Source organism: Macaca thibetana, chromosome 1 (genome assembly GCF_024542745.1).
Source record: "Macaca thibetana thibetana isolate TM-01 chromosome 1, ASM2454274v1, whole genome shotgun sequence".
NCBI lineage: Eukaryota > Metazoa > Chordata > Mammalia > Primates > Cercopithecidae > Macaca > Macaca thibetana.
The window spans coordinates 54,067,580-54,087,274 of record NC_065578.1 but is presented as its reverse complement, the minus strand read 5'-3'; the positions used below and the strand labels follow the sequence as shown (position 1 = coordinate 54,087,274).

Genomic DNA, 19,695 nt, shown 5'->3' with positions numbered 1-19,695 from the left:
GGGATTTCTGCTGTGGGTGTGTGTAGGTCTTCCAAAGGTAACCAAGGAAACAATAAAAGCCATGCTATTTATTGAGCTCCCGTTGCATGCCAGACATTAGCAAAGGCGGCAGGATCTAACAGAAGAAAGCAGGCAGGTCCCTGACTTCATGGGAATGGTCTGGCGATTCCAGGGGAGTGAGGGAAAGGGTCACTCAGCCTTCAGTGCTTACACACGTGGCTGCTTTGGGGAGTCGCTGTGTCTCCTAGTCTGATGTGGACCCTTTCATGTGCTGCCCCAGCCTCTGTTTGTCCCCATTCTTCCCACACTGTCATCCAGTGGCCTGTGTCTTCCACACCTGGGGGAGTGGGCATCTTAAGGACAGAGACCGTGTCTCAGTTATCTTGGCTCCCCCAGTACCCAGCATAGAACCTGGTTCCTGACCTCAGAGGCCCCTCGGAACTGTCTAATGAATGGAGGAGTGGCCTTGGCTTCAAGGGCTCACAGAGCTGTGAGAATCGGCTAACAGTGGACACTGGGGACCCTCAGGAAGATGGCAGGACTCAAGCAGGGAGGAAGATTGTGAGCCAGGGGCCAAAGTCTTCTCTGTTGGAGGTGGGCAGAGCTGGAGGGGAGTCGGGGGCATCGCCAGGAGGCCGCAGTGCTGAGTGAGGAAGCTCCCGCCTCATGGCAGTTTGAGGCATGGAAGAGAAGAACAGCCTCTGCGCAGGAGGGTTTCCAGGGAGACTGAATTGGGGCAGCCAGGCAGGTGGTCAGGCTGTGAGCAAGGAATGCTGCAAACCAATAGGCTCCTTGTCGAACCTGAGCCAGACTGCACCCACCCCATGAGAGCTGTCTCTGGCTGTGTGCCCTTAGGGAGACTGCTTAAGTTCTCTGAGTATCACTATGCTCATTCAACAGCATTCGTTTTTCAACATTTATGGAATGCCAGCTCTATGCCGGCCAGATCTCAACAGCTAGACCAGGAATGATAGCTACCTCATCATTGCACTCCAGGCACGGTCTCATTATCCTCACAAGGCCCATTTTACAGATAAGGAAACTGAGCTCAAAGAAGTTAAGTAACTAGCTCGGGGTCATCACTGCTGGGGAATGCCAGAGCTGAGAAGCAAACCTAGATCGGACTAGTAAAGCCCTAGGTCCCATCACACCCCCTCCAAAGAGGGGAATTGGACCCAGGTATGCTTCTGTCAAGCACAGAATGGGACCTGGCCCTTGGCCCCTTGCACTTGGAGACATTCAACCCTTGTTGGTTTTTTTCTCTCCATCCCTAATCTTTGTTTTCTAGGACATCATCCCCTTTGGCAACAACCCCATCTTCCGCTACCTCTTTGGCTGGATGGTGCCTCCCAAGATCTCCCTCCTGAAGCTGACCCAGGGTGAGACCCTGCGCAAGCTGTACGAGCAGCACCACGTGGTGCAGGACATGCTGGTGCCCATGAAGTGCCTGCAGCAGGCCCTGCACACCTTCCAAAACGACATCCACGTGAGTGGGGGAGGGCAGGGCGGGCGCACTAGGCGTGTTCCCTTGGAATCCATGGTCTCCTCCCCTGAACCGTGTGACCGACCTTGGGCACACCTGCCCTCTGGGTGTTTTCCCAACTTTAAGATGCGGTTCTTGTCCCTATGCCTGCTGAGGCCTTGGCCCACTCAGTGATGGTCCCCTGGGAGAGGAGTCATAGGATCTGGCATCGAGTACCCCCATGACCTGCTCTGACTGTGTCCTCCACGGTGGCGGAGTCAGGGTGTTCTCAGCCAGGGCTGGGGGGTGGGGAGCGAATCCGAGAGCACCTGAGGGGGTGTTGAGAATGCTGCAAAGCCTTCGTTTGGGTGGGTATGAGCGCGCCAGCCATGAACCTGTCACCTGTTGGAGAAAAAGCACCAATACCCACCTCCCTGGTCTACCCAGGTCTACCCCATCTGGCTGTGTCCATTCATCCTGCCCAGCCAGCCAGGCCTGGTGCACCCCAAGGGAAATGAGGCAGAGCTCTACATCGACATTGGAGCATATGGGGAGCCGCGTGTGAAACACTTTGAAGCCAGGTCCTGCATGAGGCAGTTGGAGAAGTTTGTCCGCAGCGTCCATGGGTGAGTGGCGCAGAGTATAGTATGGTCCCTCTAGCTGACAGCCTCAGGGTACTGCTGCAGGGGAATGAGGCCAGCTCTGTGGAGAACCAGGAGCCCCAGGCCTATCAACTGGTTCCTGAGGGCCCCTGGAGCTGTGGCGGCCTCTGGGTCAGGAGGTAAGCTGTGAAAGATGGGCAGCGGGTGGGCTGGCAGGACTACTTGCCCTCTTCTCCCTGCACCCCCGCCTCCAGGGAACACGTCACACCCTTCCAGCTGCTCCAGCCAGAAACCTGGGAGTCACCCCACTTCTCCCCACGGGACAGATGATGGGTGTGGGCTTAGCTGTGTCCAGGGGCGACTGCTCCAGATGGAAAGGCCAAAGCTAAGGAGAGATGGATTCCTGACTATGAAAGCCACGGAGATGCCCAGGACAGAGGATTGCCCAGAAAACAGCCTGGATAAACTATTGAGTGGAACATGGACAAAGCCAGGAAAAAAGAATACCATATGATTCCTTTCGTATAACATTCCCAAAAACACACACGAATCCATACTGATAGAAAGCGCATCAGTAGTTGCCTGGGGATGGCAGAGGGCGACGGATAACTGAGGGGCCCGGGGAAAGTTTGGGGCTGCTGGTTGTAGCCACGATCTGGACTGCAGTGACTGGAGTCCTTGGTTGCATGCATGTGTTGAGCTCATCCAATTGTATACTTTATGTCCAGTTTATTGAAAATCAATAACAGATGAAAAGAAAACAGCCCCACTGCTCCATTAGGGTGTGCCTGTGGCCAAGCAGAGGGGCAGAAGCCCAGCAGTCTGAGCTCTACTCCTGACTGCCTCGACTGCTAAGCTACCTAACCCCTAAGCCCCAATTCCCTACCTGCAAAAGGGGGATAAGAATACCTGCACCAGGCCGGGCGCGGTGGCTCAAGCCTGTAATCCCAGCACTTTGGGAGGCCGAGACGGGCGGATCACAAGGTCAGGAGATCGAGACCATCCTGGCTAACACGGCGAAACCCCGTCTCTACTAAAAACACAAAAAATTAGCCGGGCGAGGTGGCGGCGCCTGTGGTCCCAGCTCCTCGGGAGGCTGAGGCAGGAGAATGGCGGGAACCCGGGAGGCGGAGCTTGCAGTGAGCTGAGATCTGGCCACTGCACTCCAGCCTGGGCGACAGAGTGAGACTCCGTCTCAAAAAAAAAAAAAAAAAAAAAAAAAAGAATACCTGCACCATCTTCTTCATCAGGTTAAGGGGGTTAAACAAGAGAAATCCTCCAAAAGCTCGTTCTGGGCTGCAGAGTGAGCAGTTGGGTTTCTCTCACACCTTGTGCTCCATGCGCCTCCCGGCGTCCTCACCCACTTCTCTGCCTCTACAGCTTCCAGATGCTGTATGCTGACTGCTACATGAACCGGGAGGAGTTCTGGGAGATGTTTGATGGCTCCTTGTACCACAAGCTGCGAGAGAAGCTCGGTTGCCAGGACGCCTTCCCCGAGGTGTACGACAAGATCTGCAAGGCCGCCAGGCACTGAACTGGAGCCCGCCTGGAGAGACAGACACGTGTGAGTGGTCAGGCATCCTCCCTTCACTCAAGCTTGGCTGCTTTCCCAGATCCACACTTTCAGAGAGAAACCCCTCCAGAAATCCCACCCTGACAGCCCAACACCACCTTCCTCCTGGCTTCCGGGAGCAGCCCAGTGGAATGGAAAGAATGTGGGATTTGGAGTCAGACAAGCCTGATCCAGTTCCCCGTTTAGAACTCATTAGCTGTGTGACTCTGGGTGAGTCCCTTAACCCCTCTGAGCCCGGGTCTCTTCATCAGTTGAAGGGGATAGTAATAGCTACGTGCAGGTTGTTGTCATCTGAGTTGAGCACCGGTCACATTGAAGGTGCTGGGTAAGTGGTAGCTCTTGTTGCTTCCCGTTCAGCGTCACATCTGCAGTGGAGTCTGAAAAGGCTCCACATTAGGTCACCTGTGCACAGCCATGGCCGGAATGATGAAGGGGATGCCCTGGAGTTGCCCTGCCATCGCCTCTATCAGGCAGACAAGGTCCTCACAGGAGAAGGACAGCTCTTCCCCACCCTGGGATCTCAGGAGGGCAGCCACGGGGCGGGGAGGCCCAAGATACGCCGTGCCAAAGCCAGGTCCGAGGCCAAAGTTCTCCCTGCCATCCTTGGTGCCATCCTGCCCCTTCCTCCTTAATGCCTGGGCCTGCAGACCCTCCCCAGCCACCACTGAGTCCACTTGGAGAGCCCTGTGTTCCTGGAGAAGGCATGCCCGGGTTGGATCCTGCCCCAGCCTCAGCCTGGGACACCTAGGTGGAGAGAGGGCTCTCTGCTCCGAATTGGATCCAGGGGACCTGGGCTCATTCTTCTTGGCTCACCAACCCTGCAGGCCTCATATTGTCCCAAAACCCACTTTGTCATGGTGGGAGTGGGTCCACGCTGCTCTGCAGCATGGGGGCTAGGGAGTGGACAGCATCAGGTGGGAATATGGAGTCCACTCTCATGTTTCTGTAGGATTCTCACTGTGGGGCTGGAAGAAAAGAGCATCGACTTGATTTCTCCAACCACTCATCCCTCTTTTTTTCTTTCTCCCACCACTCCCCACCCCAGCTATAGTTAATTTCAGTGCCTTACAAATCCTAAGCTCAGAGAAAAGTTCCATTTCCGTTCCAGAGGGAAGGGAACCTCCCTAGGTCCTTCCCTGGCTTGTTATAACACAAAGCTTGGTTGTTTATGCAACTCTATCTTAAGAACTGCCCAGCCTCAGCTCAAAACCCGAATCTGAGAAGGAATTGCGTCACGTAAGGGAAACTGGAATTAAGGGAGCTGAGCCAGTCATGGTTGTGGCTTGTGAGTCAGGAGACCTAGGTTTCAGCCCCCTCTACTGTCAGCGAGCTGTACAAGGTGGGCAAGTCATTGTCCTCTGAGCTGCAGTTTCCTCATCTGTCACATCGCTACAGACAAGACCTCCCTGGAACCCTTCTGATTGTCTTAGACACTGTGGTTGCAAAACCCACGGAAAGCCTCATTTGTGTGGAAAGTCAGAGGAAAAATAAATGATCCAGTGGACACTTGGGGATTATCTGTCATTCAAGATCCTTCCTTCAACCCCAAGACCAGCTCTCATCTCATTTTCAGAAAGGCTCATACCTGGCTTGCAGGGAAGCATCCGTCTTGTCATTCCAGGTGCCAGAATCCTCTTAGAGTCACGCTTTGACTGAGGGGTGTTCACCCATCCCACCCAAGGCTTGGCATACTGCCAGTGTCTTAGCAGGGTCCTGTGAGGGCTGGGGGCATCCAGGCACTCAGAAGGCAAAGGAACCACCCTACCCATTTGGCCTCTGGAGGGGGCAGAAGAAAGAAACAAACCTCATCCTCTATTTTACAAAGCATGTGAATTTTGGCATTAGCTCTCATAGGAGACCCATGTGCTTCCTCGCTCAGTGCAAAACTGATGATTCTACTTGCTGTAGATGAATGGTTAACACGAGCTAGTTAATCAAACAGTGCCATTGTTTCGCCAGTGAAGCCTCCAACCCTAAGCGCCTGGGACTGTAGCCAGAGATGCCAGCAGCCTCTGTCGCCCTTAATCATATAACCAAAATCCAGACCTTATCCACAACCCGGGGCTTGGAAGGGTAGGTATTTTGGAATCACACCCTCAGGTTATGTTGCTCCAGTAGAATCTTGCCTGGAAAGAGGCAGTCTTCTTAGCATGGTGAGCTGAGTTCATGGCTTTTTTTTTTGTAGCCAGTCCTGTCCCTGGCCATCCGTGTGATGGTTTTGGGTGGAGTTAAACCTGATGCCAGTGGGCAGTGCATGTGGAAAGTATCAGAGTAAGCCTCTCCCCTCCAGAGCCCCGAGTTTCCTGGCTGCATGAAGGTTTTCTGTAGAATCAGAATTGTAGCCAGTTTCTTTGGCCAGAAGGATGAATTGGATGTTACTGAAAGGGAGGGGTGGAGATGGGTGTGGCAGTGTATGGTGTGTGATTTTCATTTTCTTCTTTGGTCATGGGGGCCAAAGAGAAAGGCATGAGTCTCCCCTGTCAGGCTCTTACAGCCACAGGCACTGTGTCTACTATCTGGAAGACATGTCCCCGTGGTTGTGGGGCTGCTGCTTCTGTTAAAATAAAAGTGGCCTGGAAGCTGGTGTTTGTCGTTTCTTGCTTGGGGGACCAAAATGTGGAGTCAAAGCTGGGCTCGGGTGCAGGCTGTGCCATTCTCCAACTCAGTTGCCCTCACTGAATCCATGAGCCCATGGTCAAGGGCTGGAAGAACATGCAGGAACTGACAGGCTTATTTCTATCACTGTCAGAGTGTGACTGGAGTAAGTGTTGAAAGGATCCCTCTCTGTGCAGGGTGGCAAGCAGACCAGTGAGAAGGCCCCCACTGCAGTCCAAGTGAGATGATGGTGGCTCTGTTAGGGTGGAGGCCTGGCTTTGTCACTTGGTTGTGACCAATTAATTTTAGCAAGTTAATCCTGTTGAGACTATTGTCCTCATCTACAAACTGGTGGACCCACTAGCTGTCCACTAAAATGCATTCGTCCGTTCTTTGGACACATAGCTAGACTACCTTTCCCAGCCTTCCTTACAACCAGTTGTGTCCTTGTGTTAAGAGTTTTCCAGTGGAATGTAAACAGAAGTCATAAAAACCTGTATGAGGTCTCCTGGCTCCCCCCTTCCCTTCACTCAGTGCAAATGACAACCAGGCCATAGGTGGTTGGACAGTCTTATGTCAGAAGGAACCTGGATTCCTGAGTCACTGCAGGAGAAGCGCTTGTGGCCAGAAATTCAAGACCAAGCTGAGCAACATAGTGAGACCCTGTCTAAAAATTAGCTAAGTATGGTGGCAGGTATCTGTAGGCCCAGCTACTCTGGAGGCTGAGGCAGGAGGATTGCTTCAGCTCAGAAACTTGAGGCTGAAGTGAGCTATGATCATGCTACTGCACTCCAGCTGGGGTGACACAGAGCAAGACCCTGTCTCAATCAGTCAATCAATCAGTCAATCAATAAGGCATTATCTGGGCTGGTGCCTGAGAGCCCAACCCAGAGCTCCTTGGTTTGCTGAGCTTAGGCTCTAGACTGGACAATCTGTATGTTGCTGTTCCCAGTTCCAAATCTGAATCTTAGCAGCAGCTGCCTTACAAGCCTCAAGCCATGAACCTGGCATCAAGACCTATGAGAAGCAAGAGGGCCACCTGAGGGGCCTTGGCTTGGTTTACCAACCTCCTTACAGGAGGGTGTCAACAATCTGTTCACTACGTGACCTCATGGAAGCTGAAAGTAGAAGAGAACTCACATGCGTATCCTTGGAACTTCTAGTTACCCCACTGGCAGACCTGAAGTCTGATCCCCCTGGGGGAGGAGTGAGAAAGGTGTTTGTGGGAGGGGGTCAGTGGTGTGCTGGATATGGCTTGTACCAGCTTACAAGGGCTATGATGCATAGCTCCTTCCACTTCCATGGACATTGGCAACCTGAAATCACCCACAGGGGGAGCATTTACACCACAGAAATTAGCAGCGCTACAAATCAGGACTTATTCTATCAATCAGTGTTCTTCAGAGAAACAGAACCAATAGGAGATACACACACACAAGGCACACATCCCTTAACAACAAGGATAAGTTCTAAGAAATACATCATTAGGTGATTTCATTATTGTGTGAATATCACACAGTGTAGTTACACAAACCTAAATGGTACAGCCTACTACACACCTAGCTATATGGGATAGCTTATTGCTCCTAGGCTACAGACCTGTACAACATGGTACAGTACTGAATACTATAAGCAATTATAACACAATGGTAAGTACTTGTATATCTAAATATAGAAATGGTACAGTAAAAATATGGCATTATAATCTTATGGGTCCACCATTGTATATGCAGTCTATCATTGACCAAAATGTTATGTATCACATGACTATAGAAAGGCAGACACATGCAGAGACAGAGAAACAGACTTATAAAGTATTGGTTCATGTGATTATGGAGGCTAAGAAGTCCCAAGATCTACAGTAGGCAAGCTAGATACCCAGGAAAGCCAATGATGTAGTTCCAGTTTGAGTCCAAAGAGCCGAGAACAAGGAGAGCTAATGGTGTAAGTTCCAGTCCAAAAGCTGGTAGGCTCAAGACCCAAGAAGAGCCCACTTTTCAGTTCAGGTCTGAAGGCAGGAAAAGCCTGATGTCCCAGCTTAAGCACTCAGGCAGGAGGAGTTTCCTCTCATTCAGTCCTTTTGTTCTGCTCGTGTCTTCAGTTGATTGGATGAGGCCCACCTGCTTTAGGAAGGGCAGCCTGCTTTGCTCAGTCTGATTCAATGTTAATCTCATCCAGAAACACCCTCACAGACATACCCAAAGTAATATTTGGTCACATGTCTGGGCACCCCATAGCCCTGTGAAATTGGCACATAGAATTAACTATCATAGGAGGGCTTTGTTTTGTTTTGAGAGACAGACATTTACCAACACACCACTTAACAGAGACCTCCCATATTGAGCCCTCCAAATCCAAGCTTAGCAGGAAAGGTGGTTCCTGCGCCCTGGCTCTGGCCTCAGTACGTTCGCCTCTCAGGCTTCTGAACCTTAGGCATCTCTGTGATCATCCCCCACTCCCTTGTTAATCATTCTCATTATTGGTGAACCCCCATTCCCTGGCTAATGCTGCAGCAGGTCCAGGAAGAGGGAGTGGATCAGCTGAACCTGGGAACAGGTGTAAACTGCTTCTGAGAAGGAGGAGCTCCAAGGGTCAAGTTGGAGAAGGTGAAACTGCCTTCAGGGCCAAAAGACTATGGCAGGGCCAGAGTGGGACCTGGGCTTGCTCAGGCCCAGGGCAGGCATCGAGCAGCCGACAGCGATGAGGATGGCAGGACCTGAACTTTGAACAAAGGGAGCTTCCCAGAGCTGGCCTGGCTGGTGTGCTGGGGGATGTTGTGAAATCAAGGTAAAAAGCCAAAGACAGCATGGTACAGCGTTCACAATGGTCAGAACCATCACTCTTAGGTATTGATAAGAACCTAACACAGCAAATGAAGTCCCATTCTATTAATGTTTACTAAAGCAACCACGCCATGCAACCTATGTAAACTTATTCCTCCTGTGGGTCTCAGTTTCTCCTTGTAAAGTGAGCAGCTATGCCAGCCGTGCTTCACCTTGCCAGGACATTGCAGATGACCAGCTGCCCATGCCTACTAGCCGTTCTTCAGAACCTGGTTGCAGCAGGACTGCCTATGTGTGACACCCACTCATTGTTGCGTTACCTGTGGTCCATGTTGCAAGGTGGTGCTGAAGGCATAGTAAGAACCTGGATGTTAAGTCTGGGGCATGGCTTGTAAAAGGCTATTTTTGGTCTGCTCAGGGCTTCCCACAACCTGGCAGCATCTCACACTGGAGTGGGAGAGATCACCATCCTCCTGAGCAACCAGGGAGGTGCTAGAACCTGCTATTACTTTTTTAAGTTGTATGTGCTAGAGGGTTCAACCCAGTCACCTGCAGGACCATTTCAAGAGATGGAACTAGAATCTGGTGGTTATTAAATATTTATTCATTTCATTTTTGGCTGTGGAGCTTTTTTCCCCAAACAAAACCTTTTAGGGAAAGTCCGATATATATATAACAAACATGGAGCTACTTTGAGTCAAGCTGGGTGGGGCCAGGAGTCCAGCCCTTGTGGCCACGCCCTCGTGGCCACGCCCTCATGCCCTCCTTCCCCAGGGATTGCTGGAGGCCCCAGCAGAGCCCAGTTAACAACCTGCAGAACTCCATGTCCTCTTATGGCCCTGCCCAGGCAGGAGGGCAAGGGTCACAACAAGCCAGATTTCAGCTCAACATCCAAAGGACCCTTTTACAATCATAGCTGCCCTGCACTGGGAAGGGCTGTCTTGGGGGTGTGCGAGGAGAGCCTGGACAGACAGATGGAGTTACTATCGCAGAGCAGAGCAGTGGTCACCAAATGAGGTTCCCAAGCCCTGGGTGTAACAGGATGATCCATTGGAATGCCTGAAAAAATGTGTTCGTCTTGGTTTGGGTTTCCCTAGAAGCCAACCCTAAGACAAAGATTTGAGTGCAAGCAGTTTATTTGGGAGGTGAAGTAAACACCAGCAGGGGAGTAGGGAAGGGATGACGGCCAATAATGGGTTCATTCTCAAGCAGGTTACCAGTGGTGGCCACTACTGTGTAACTGCGCTCGGAAAACTGGAAACCAATGTAAAACATGCGTTTCAAAGGTACATCCCACAAGGGGTGAGGGAGCTGGTATTTATAACCAACTTCCCTTAGTGGGGGTAGCTCCAGAGGGGTATGGAGTCCCTGGCACTTCTAGCCCTCCATAGGCAGCACAGCCGGCTCTGGCAGCCAGAGAGCCTTTTGCTCCATTATAGATGAATGTCCCTCCCCAGCACACATTATTTTTGTAACACACATGAACTCATTCTTATCTCATGGCAAAATATTAAAGAATTGCCTGATTTAAAGTTGTGGCCAGGGGCCAGATGCAGTGGCTCACACCTGTAATCCCAGCACTTTGGGAGGCCAAGGCTGGTAGATCACTTGAGGCCAGGAGTTCGAGACCAGTCAAAACCCCATCTCTACTAAAAATACAAACATAATCGGTCATGGTGGCTCATGCCTGTAGTCCCAGCTGCTTGCGGGGTTGAGGCATGAGAATAGCTAGAACCTGGGAGGCAGAGGTTACAGTGAGCTGAGATCCCACCACTACACTCAAGCCTGGGCTACAGAGCAAGACTTTGTCTCAAAAAAAACAAAAAAAAAACTTGTGGCCAGGCTTGGTGATTCACGCCTATAATCCCAGCACTTTAGGAGGCCAAGGTGGGAAAACAGCTTGAGCCCAGGAATTCCAGACCAAGCTAGGCAACATAGCAAGATGCTATCTCTAAAACAACAAAAACATTAGCCAGGTGTGGTGGTGCAGCCTATAGTCCCAGCTACTTGAGAGGCTTAGAGATGTGAGCATCGCTTGAGCTCCTCGACCAGGAGGTTGAGGCTATAGTTAGCCATGATGACGCCACTGTACCCCAGCCTGGGCTGGACACAGCAAGACCTGTCTCAATAAATAAATAAATAAAGTTGTTACACAGGTTTCTCTTATAAAAAGGCAAGCGTCACAAATTTACTGACCTTTTTTGTTGTTGTTTTTGTTTGTTTGTTTTTTTGACACAGAGTCTTGCTCTATTGACCAGGCTGGAGTGTAGTGGCTTGATCTCTGCTCACTGCAACCTCCACCTCCCAGGTTTAAGCAATTCTCCTACTTCAGCCTCCCGAGTAGCTGGGATTACAAGTGTCTGCTACCACGCCTGGCTAATTTTTTTTTTTTTTTTGTATTTTTAGTAGAGACGGGATTTCACCATATTGGCCAGGCTGGTCTCGAACTCCTGACCTCAGGTAATCTGCCCGCCTTGGCCGCCCAAAGTGCTGGGATTACAGGCATGAGCTGCCGCACCTGGCCTTGCTGACCTTCTCTACAGTGACAGTGACTGTCTGTAATATAATAGCTGATAGAGATATTTGAACAAATGTACTTGTTTTGTAAGGTAAACAGTCTCTTTAAAAGTTTTATTGCATATATTTTAACTTGTTTAATTGCTTTTTATTTTTATTTGCAATTTATTCTACAGAAACGTTGCAATGGTAGTACAGCAGTCCCTCTCACTCACCTTCCCCTGATGTTAACATCTTTTTTTTTGAGATGGAGTCTCGCTCTGTTGCCCAGGCTGGAGTGCAATGGCACGATCTCAGCTCACTGCAACCTCTGCCTCCCGGGTTCAAGCAATTCTCCTGTCTCAGCCTCCCAGGTAGCTGGGACTATAGGCGCCCACCACCACGCTCTGCTAACGTTTTTGTATTTTTAGTAGAGGCAGGGTTTTGCATGTTGGCCAGGCTGACCTCAAAATCCTGACCTCAGGTGATTTGCCCACCGTGGCCTCCCAAAGTGCTGGGATTACAGGTGCAAGCCACCACATCCGGCCTGATGTTAACATCTTCTACATGAACTAAGATAATTGTACCATTTTACATTTCCACCAGCAGTATACAAAAGTTCCACATCCTCACCAACACTTGGTATGGTCAGGCTTTTCAATTTTAGCCATCCTAATAGGTGGGTAGTACTATCTCATTGTGGTTTTAATTTGCATTTCCTTAATGCCTAATGACATTGAGTTTATTTTCATGTACTTATTTGCTATACATATATCTTCTTGGTAAAGTGTCTGTTACATCTTTTATACATTTTTTATTTTGTTGTTTCTTATTATTGAGATACATATGAACTCACATATATTCTGGATATAAGTCCTTTATTACAGCGGTCCCCAGCCTTTTTAGCACCAGGAACTGGTTTCATGGAAGACAATTTTTCCACAGACCAGGGTAGGGCGGGGTGGCGGGGGAGGATGGTTTCAGGATGAACCTGTTCCACCTCATATCATCAGGCATTAGTTATATTCTCATAAGGAGCGTGCAACCTAGATCCCTCACGTGTGCAGTTCACAATAGGGTTCGGCTCCTGTGAGAATCTAATGCCGCCGCTGATCTGACGGGAGGCGGTGCTCACCCACTGCTCACCTCCTACTGTGTGGCCTGGTTCCTAACAATCCCAGGGAAAGAGGGCACAGGGGCTGGCCCCGAGGGCTGGACTCCTGGCCTCACCCAGCTTGATTCAAAGTGGCTACATGTTTGTTATATATTGGACTTCCCCTAAAAGCTTCTGTTTGCAAAAAAAAAGAAAAAAAGAGCTCCTCAGCCCCCAAAAATAATAAATGTTTCATAACCACTGAATTCCAGTTCAGTTTCTAGACGTGGTCCTGTGGGTGATTGGGTTGAACACTCCAGCACATAAATCTTTAAAAAGCAACATCAGGTTCTAGCACCTCTCTGGTTGCTTAGGAGGCTAGCAATTTTTTCCCACTCAACCTCCAGGTTGTATGCCTTCAGCACCCTCTTGCAACATGGACCACAAGTAACATAACAATAAATGGGCATCAAACGTAGACAATCGTGTGGCAACCAGGTTCTGAGGATCAGCTACTGGGCGTGGGAAGCTGGTCATCTGCAATACCTTGGCAAGGTGAATAAAGACGGCTTTACTTCTTCAAAAACATTTGTTTTGACACTGGTGAATAACTGCTTTTTGTAAGACACTCGCACACTGAAGAAAGTGTTTCAAGTATTTTTTATCATGTGAGCTTTGTGGACGAAGCTGTGGTATGCCAGTCTCCTCTAGGGACAACCTGCTCCCCGATTCTCAATGACATAAAACAGTGAGGGAAGGGTACCCACAAGGGCTGACTCAGATGTTCCCCATGGCTGGACATTGCCTGAAGTCAGCAGTTTCCTCATCAGTGAGGCCCTGCTAAGCTTCCAGAAGCATCCTGAGATGGCAATGGGGTGTTCCTGGAGAGTCCTAGAATTGCCGTGTAATACATGCTACACTCTCCCACCACTTTCTGAACTTTAATAAACAAGGGGCCAAGCACTCTGGCTTTAGAATAGAAAGGGTCACACGAGTGTCAACCACGTCCCATCCCTTCAGTCCATCTGCTCTCTGGCCCCCATGTTCATGTCACTGACTGAGTTGAGTTCTCAGGATAATTGATCTCCTGCAACAAAAGATACCTGTCCCCAGCTGTCCTGGAAGACACTGTGACCTTCAGGTATGCAGCTCCAGCAAAGGTGATCCCCATACATCTCTCCCTTCTCCCAGGCCCATGTGTCCTTTCTCTAAGACACCCCACTCCCACACCCATGCTCTCACCCCCAGATTTGTCTTCAGACCTTTGGGCTCTCCGGTCACTGCGGGCTGTCCTTCACATGTGGCTTTAAGAAGTAGGATCTGAATTGTAATCCACAGTTGGAGGGCACTTCCCCTTAGTAAATGGTGTGATCCTTTCCCTTTAAAAAGACAGAAAAAATTAAAAATGGAAGTGATCCCTTGGAAGGGAGTGAGCTCCTCATCCCTGGAGGGACACCCATAGGGGATGAACAGGTACCTGTTGGTTCTGCTTCACAGGAGATCCTACATTGGTGAGAGGCCAAAATTGATGACCTCTAGACCTTTTCAACAAAACAGCCTGATTCTAAGGATGGGATTCCAGCGATTCATACCCAGTTCAGCTCATTAAAGCACCCAAGTTGGCTTGTAAGAACTTCAGGTACAAAATCATAGTGCCTGGAAGATTATCTGACCCAACCCTGAGAGGAAGAACAAGGACCAGAGAGAGAAGGGAACTTCCCTGAGGTCACCTGAAGGCCAGCATCAGGGCCAGAATGTAAGCCCTGACCTCAGTCCCACTTTCCCTCCACTGCTCCAGTTCTTTCCCATGAGTGGAAACCCGGAGGACTCAACCTCCCATCCCATGAGCCCTTTGGAAGATGGCACTTCCATAAGAACCCCTTGCTGTGTGTGTCAAACAGCATCCGCCAGCCCGTACGTTACACACTTGATATATCTGTTTGTTGTCTGTCCTCCCCAACAAGATGTGAACTCCATGAATGCAGGACTTGGACTTCTTCATTGGTATTTCCCCTATGCCTAGATCATTACCTGTGCTTAACAAATATTTGTCAAAGGAGGGAGGACTCACCAGGGTAAGAAAGGTCTTTCCCACCATCCAGTGGGTCTCCACGCCTCCTGTCTCTCCATTCCTCCCCATGTTCACGGCCCCTGGCCCGGCCCCATGCCTCATTTCTCATCTCTACCATTGAGGCAGCCTCCTTGTCTCTATCCCCGCAACAGTCCATAATGCCATAAGTATGTTTATTAAACACAATAATTACTTCCCATTAAAATCCTTCTGGATATCTGGGAAAAAAATATTTGCAAAACACATATCTGATAAAGGTCTTATGCTTAGAATATCTAAGGAACTCAAAGCTGAATATAAGAAACCAAGCAACCCATTTGTTTAAAATGTGCAAAAGATTTGAAAACACTTCACCAAAAGAAGACATCAGAGGACGCATATGAAAAGATCCTCAATATCTTGTCACTGGAGAAATGCAAATTCAAACCATAATGAAATATACTATTAGAATGGCTTAAATTAGAAAAGAAAATACCCTGACAATACCAAGTGCTGACAAGGATGCAGAACCCTTAGACCCCTCATGCATTGCTGGTGGGAGTGCAAAATGGACCAGCCATTTCAAGATAGTTCAACAGCTTCTTACAAAGTTATACACACACCCACCAAATGACCTAGAAATCCTACTCCTAGATATTTACCAGAGAGAAAATAGAAACGTATGTCTACGTGAAGACCTGTATGTAACTGTAGCAGCTTTATTTAAAATTCCCCAAACTGTAAAATTCCCCAAACTGTAAACAATCCAAATGTCCCTCAACTTAGGAATGGATAAACAAACTGTGTCGCAACCATACAGTGCGATCCAACTCAGCATTAAAAAGGAACGAACTATGGATACACACAACAACAGCATGGCTGAATCTCAAGAGCACTGAAAGAAAAAGATACAAAATTCTACATACAGATGATTCCATTTATATGACATTCTGGAAAAGGCAAAACTCCAGGGATGACAGAGTTGCCAGGGATGGCAGTAGGAGGAGTAGACTGACTACAGATAGCATAAGGGGGATAGGAATATTCTACATCTTGCCTGAGGTGATATGTATGACAACTACATGCATTTGTCAAAATTCATAGAATTGGGCTGGGTGTGGTGGCTCATGCCTGTAGTCCCAGCACTCTGGGAGGCTGAGGTGGGTGGATTGCTTGAGCTCAGGTGTTCAAGAACAGCCTGGGCAGAATGGCAAAAGCACATCTCTACAAAAAATTTAAAAATTACCTGGGTGCAGTGGTGCACACCTATAGTCCCAGTACTTGGGAGGCTGAGGTGGGAGGATTGCTTGAGCCCAGAAGGTTGAGGCTGCCATAAGTCATGTTCATGCCACTGCGCTCTAGCTTGGGTGACAGAGTGTTGACACTATCTCAAAAAACAACAAAAAAACCTCATAGAGTTGTATACCTAAAGAGAATGAATTTTACTGCATGTGAGTTATACTATAATAAGTTCAACTTTAGACTCGGCGCGGTGGCTCATGCCTGTAATCCTAGCACTTTGGGAGGCCAAGGCAGGTGGATCACCTGAGGTCAAGAGTTTGAGACCAGCCTGGCCAACATGACGAAACCCCGTCTCTATTACAAATACAAAAGTTAGCCGGGTGTGGTGGGAGGTGTAATCCCAGCTACTCGGGAGGCTGAGGCAAAAGAATCGCTTGAACCCAGGAGGCAGAGGTTGGAGTGAGCCGAGATCACGCCATTGCACTCCAGCCTGAGCAAGAGAGCAAAATAAAACTCTGTCTCGAAAAAAATAGTAAATAAATAAATAAAATAAATAAATTCAACTTTAAAAAAATTATGGGGCTTCTCACATACAAGATAAAGTCCAAGCAGCTTAGCTATGCATTCCAGCCCTCTAAGGACTGACCGAACCACCTCTCCTGCCTTATTATCCACTATTCCCCTCTACACACCCCACACATCATTTAAAATGGGCCATTTAGTATTGCCCAGGTATGTCCTGAACTTTTTGCTTCCTTTCCTTCACTCATGCCCTTCCCTCTGTCCTAAATATTTTTCTCCTCCCTGGAAGAAGAAAACCCTTGAAGAAACAACACAGCTTGGAGCCAGATGGACCAGAGACCCAATCCTATTTTGTGACTGTACTAGACAGAGAGCAAAAATGGCCCAGGCCTCCATAGCTCCTTGTATTGGTGGCCTTTCCAATGCGATTGCAGCCTCTCCCATCAAGAGGTGGAGTCTACTCCCCACGCACCCCCGCCCTGCTTGAATCTGGGCTAGCCATGAACTTGCTTTGGCCAACAGAATGTGGTAGAAATAATGGTGTGGTTGGGCTGCAAAAGGCCTTGCACACTTCCTCTCTCAAACCCCAGCCTCCTTCATAGAGGCAAGCCTGGGCTACACTGCTGAAGGCTGGAGTCTGTGTAGAAGAGAGTCTAGTTGTTCCATCCAAGACTATCCCAGACCAGCCAGCCCCCAGCCAACCCACAGACTCATGAACAATAACAAATGGCTATTGTTTTAAGCCACTGAATTTCTGGGTGGTTTGTTATGTAGCAATAGCTAACTGCTATAGTCAGTAACTCGCTGTGGCTCTGGGAAAGTTACTCAGTTTCCTCATCCTCATCTATATAATAAAGGCAGTTATTACATACCTCACAGGGCTTTGTGATGCCCATGAGAGATGATTTTTTTTAATTGAGATGGAGTCTCATTCTGTTGCCTAGGCTGGAGTACAGTGGCGGGATCTCAGCTCACTGCAATTTCCACTGCTGGGTTCAAGCGATTCTCCTGCCTCAGCCTCCTGAGTAGTTGAGACTACAGGCACCTGCCACCGCACCCGACTAATTTTTGTATTTTTAGTAAAGACGTGCTTTCACCATGTTGGCCAGGCTGGTCTTGAACTCCTCAGGTGATCTGCCTGCCTCAGCCTCCCAAAGTGCTGGGATTGCATGCATGAACCACTACTCCCGGATGAGAGATGTTTATACAGAGCTGAGTACAGTGCCTGGCACACAGTCAACCTTTGATTAACGGTTGTTACCCCTTTCCAAGCCCAACTCTTATCCAGCTTTTCAGAACCAGATCAAATGCCACTTCTTCCAAGCAGCCCTCCCTGCTTGGACAGCTCCAAATTCAATGTAACATTTGCCTCCTCTGAACTCCCATAGTATTTCTTCTTTCCCACTCCCATACAGTCTATCCTCAACTATAAGCAATTTGGAAAAACAGCCATAGCCTTAAACATAGGTATCCAGTACAAATGTATACTCGATGCCAGAAAAAGATGAAATGATCTGCATAGATTAGGGACAGAAAGTCTGTTCTGCCTCCCAGGCCTCTGCTCCTTCCAACCATTACACACAGACCCCTTCAAGGGTGATCCCAGCAGACTTCCTTGCACGTTCTTTGTGCTCAGTAAATGTATCCTGAATTGAATCAGCTAAATTGGGGGTGGCATTTTCCCCCTTGGGGGCAATGGAAACATGCAAGAGGGTTTTGGGGTCTTCCCAAAGACTCTGGACCACTACTCCCCAACCAGTGGGCAGGCACCTGGAATGCTAACCGTCCTGCCACTGGGCAGGAGAATCTGGCACCATGAAGAAGAGGCACCTCACCCCTCCCACGTGCCAGCAGTGCCCTGCTGTGTGGTGCTGGGCTATGGGGAAAGAGTTGGATGGCAAGTCTTCCACATAGACCCTGGCCTGTGAGACAGGCTTCATTGTGCCCATTCTACAGCTAAGAAAAGAGAGTTGTGGTTAGTAGCCCAGGGTCACACAGCTAAGAGATGCCAAAGTGGAGACTTTAACCTGCATCTTCTCCCAATGTTCACCAACTTGTTGGAGCCTCAAACGGGCCATGTCAGGGTGAAAAGTCCATGCTGATCTGAAGGCCATCAAGCAGATGACACAGAGCGGAGTCCAGGCTACCTATGGGGACATGGGCTATAAATGCTGACGTCATTTAGGGAACAAAATATGCAACAGGAAGGTCACAGGACTTGTCAATAGCATATGGCTTGTAAACAACAGAACCGCAGTCCCCTACCTCAATATAGGACACATTTTTGGGGGGTCTACTGTAATATTTTATAACCCCCTAAAGGTTTCCTACCTAAGCAACTGTTAATTCAGATATGAGAAGGCAAAGGCGAGTCCCATCCCAACATTACATCTTCCAAGTGGCATTTTCCAAAGATTTCCTCCCACGTCAGCTGCACTTTGAAGAACACTTACTGGCTGCTTGATTTGCAGGTATTCGTCAGCAAAGACACCAGACTCCTCCATCACGACTCGGCTGATCCCACCCCACCTGATCCACCTGGCTTTGTTCTTCCGTATCCCCTGCCACAGCCCACCCTCCCGCTGCTCAGCCATCCCTGATCAGGCCAGGTTCGTTTACCCCTCACACCCAGACTGGCTGCCTGGAATATCCTCCATCTCTCCAGGCCACCTTTCAGGGTAGACATGCCCACATGCTCATGGCACCTGGCTGAGCCCTCCTTCATGTACCTGATGCTAAATCAATCCTTCCCCTCTGTACCGTTTGCCTGAGACCTTCTATGTTCTGACCCCTAGCAAATATCCACTAAATTCATTAAATCATCAACCCTTTTTCTCCCCCACCCCCTACCCCCATCCAAGGCCAACGTTTCTCCCTGTGCTCAGGGTGATCACCCCTCCAGCCCAAGCAAAGAGCATGTTCCACCACCTCACAAGGAATCTCCCACTCCTTCCCTGCCCATCAGCCCAGAAATATGCTCAAGTTTCTACCCCATCCACCTCCACCAGAAATACAGAGAGGAATAAGGAGAGAGAGGGGGACAGAGGGAAGGCAGGAGGGAAGGCAGGCAGGCAGGCAGGCAGGCAGGCAGGAAGGCAGGAAGGCAGGAAGGCAGGAAGGCAGGAAGGCAGGAAGGCAGGAAGGAAGGAAGGAAGGAAGGAAGGAAGGAAGGAAGGAAGGAAGGAAGGAAGGAAGGAAGGAAAGAAAGTGGGGGAGGAAGGGGGGAAGGGAGAGAGGGAAGGAAGGAGAAATGAAAAAGTAGGGCCTTCTCTCCCAA

At 49.4% G+C, this 19,695-nt stretch overlaps 2 protein-coding genes across 2 annotated transcripts in view; one reads left to right on the top strand and one right to left on the bottom strand.

Annotated features, from left to right (window-relative positions):
- DHCR24 (24-dehydrocholesterol reductase) overlaps positions 1-6,216 on the top strand; it is a 37,986-nt gene extending 31,770 nt beyond the window's left edge. The window contains exons 7-9 of the mRNA XM_050803158.1: positions 1,289-1,486; positions 1,910-2,088; positions 3,445-6,216. Coding sequence (XP_050659115.1) covers positions 1,289-1,486; positions 1,910-2,088; positions 3,445-3,598 — 531 coding nt within the window. The 3' untranslated portion in view covers positions 3,599-6,216. The remainder of the gene's footprint in view (positions 1-1,288; positions 1,487-1,909; positions 2,089-3,444) is intronic.
- Positions 6,217-13,519: 7,303 nt separating this feature from the next.
- LEXM (lymphocyte expansion molecule) overlaps positions 13,520-19,695 on the bottom strand; it is a 31,896-nt gene continuing 25,720 nt past the window's right edge. The window contains exon 10 of the mRNA XM_050779571.1: positions 13,520-13,983. Within this exon, the coding sequence (XP_050635528.1) occupies positions 13,911-13,983 (73 nt within the window). The 3' untranslated portion in view covers positions 13,520-13,910. The remainder of the gene's footprint in view (positions 13,984-19,695) is intronic.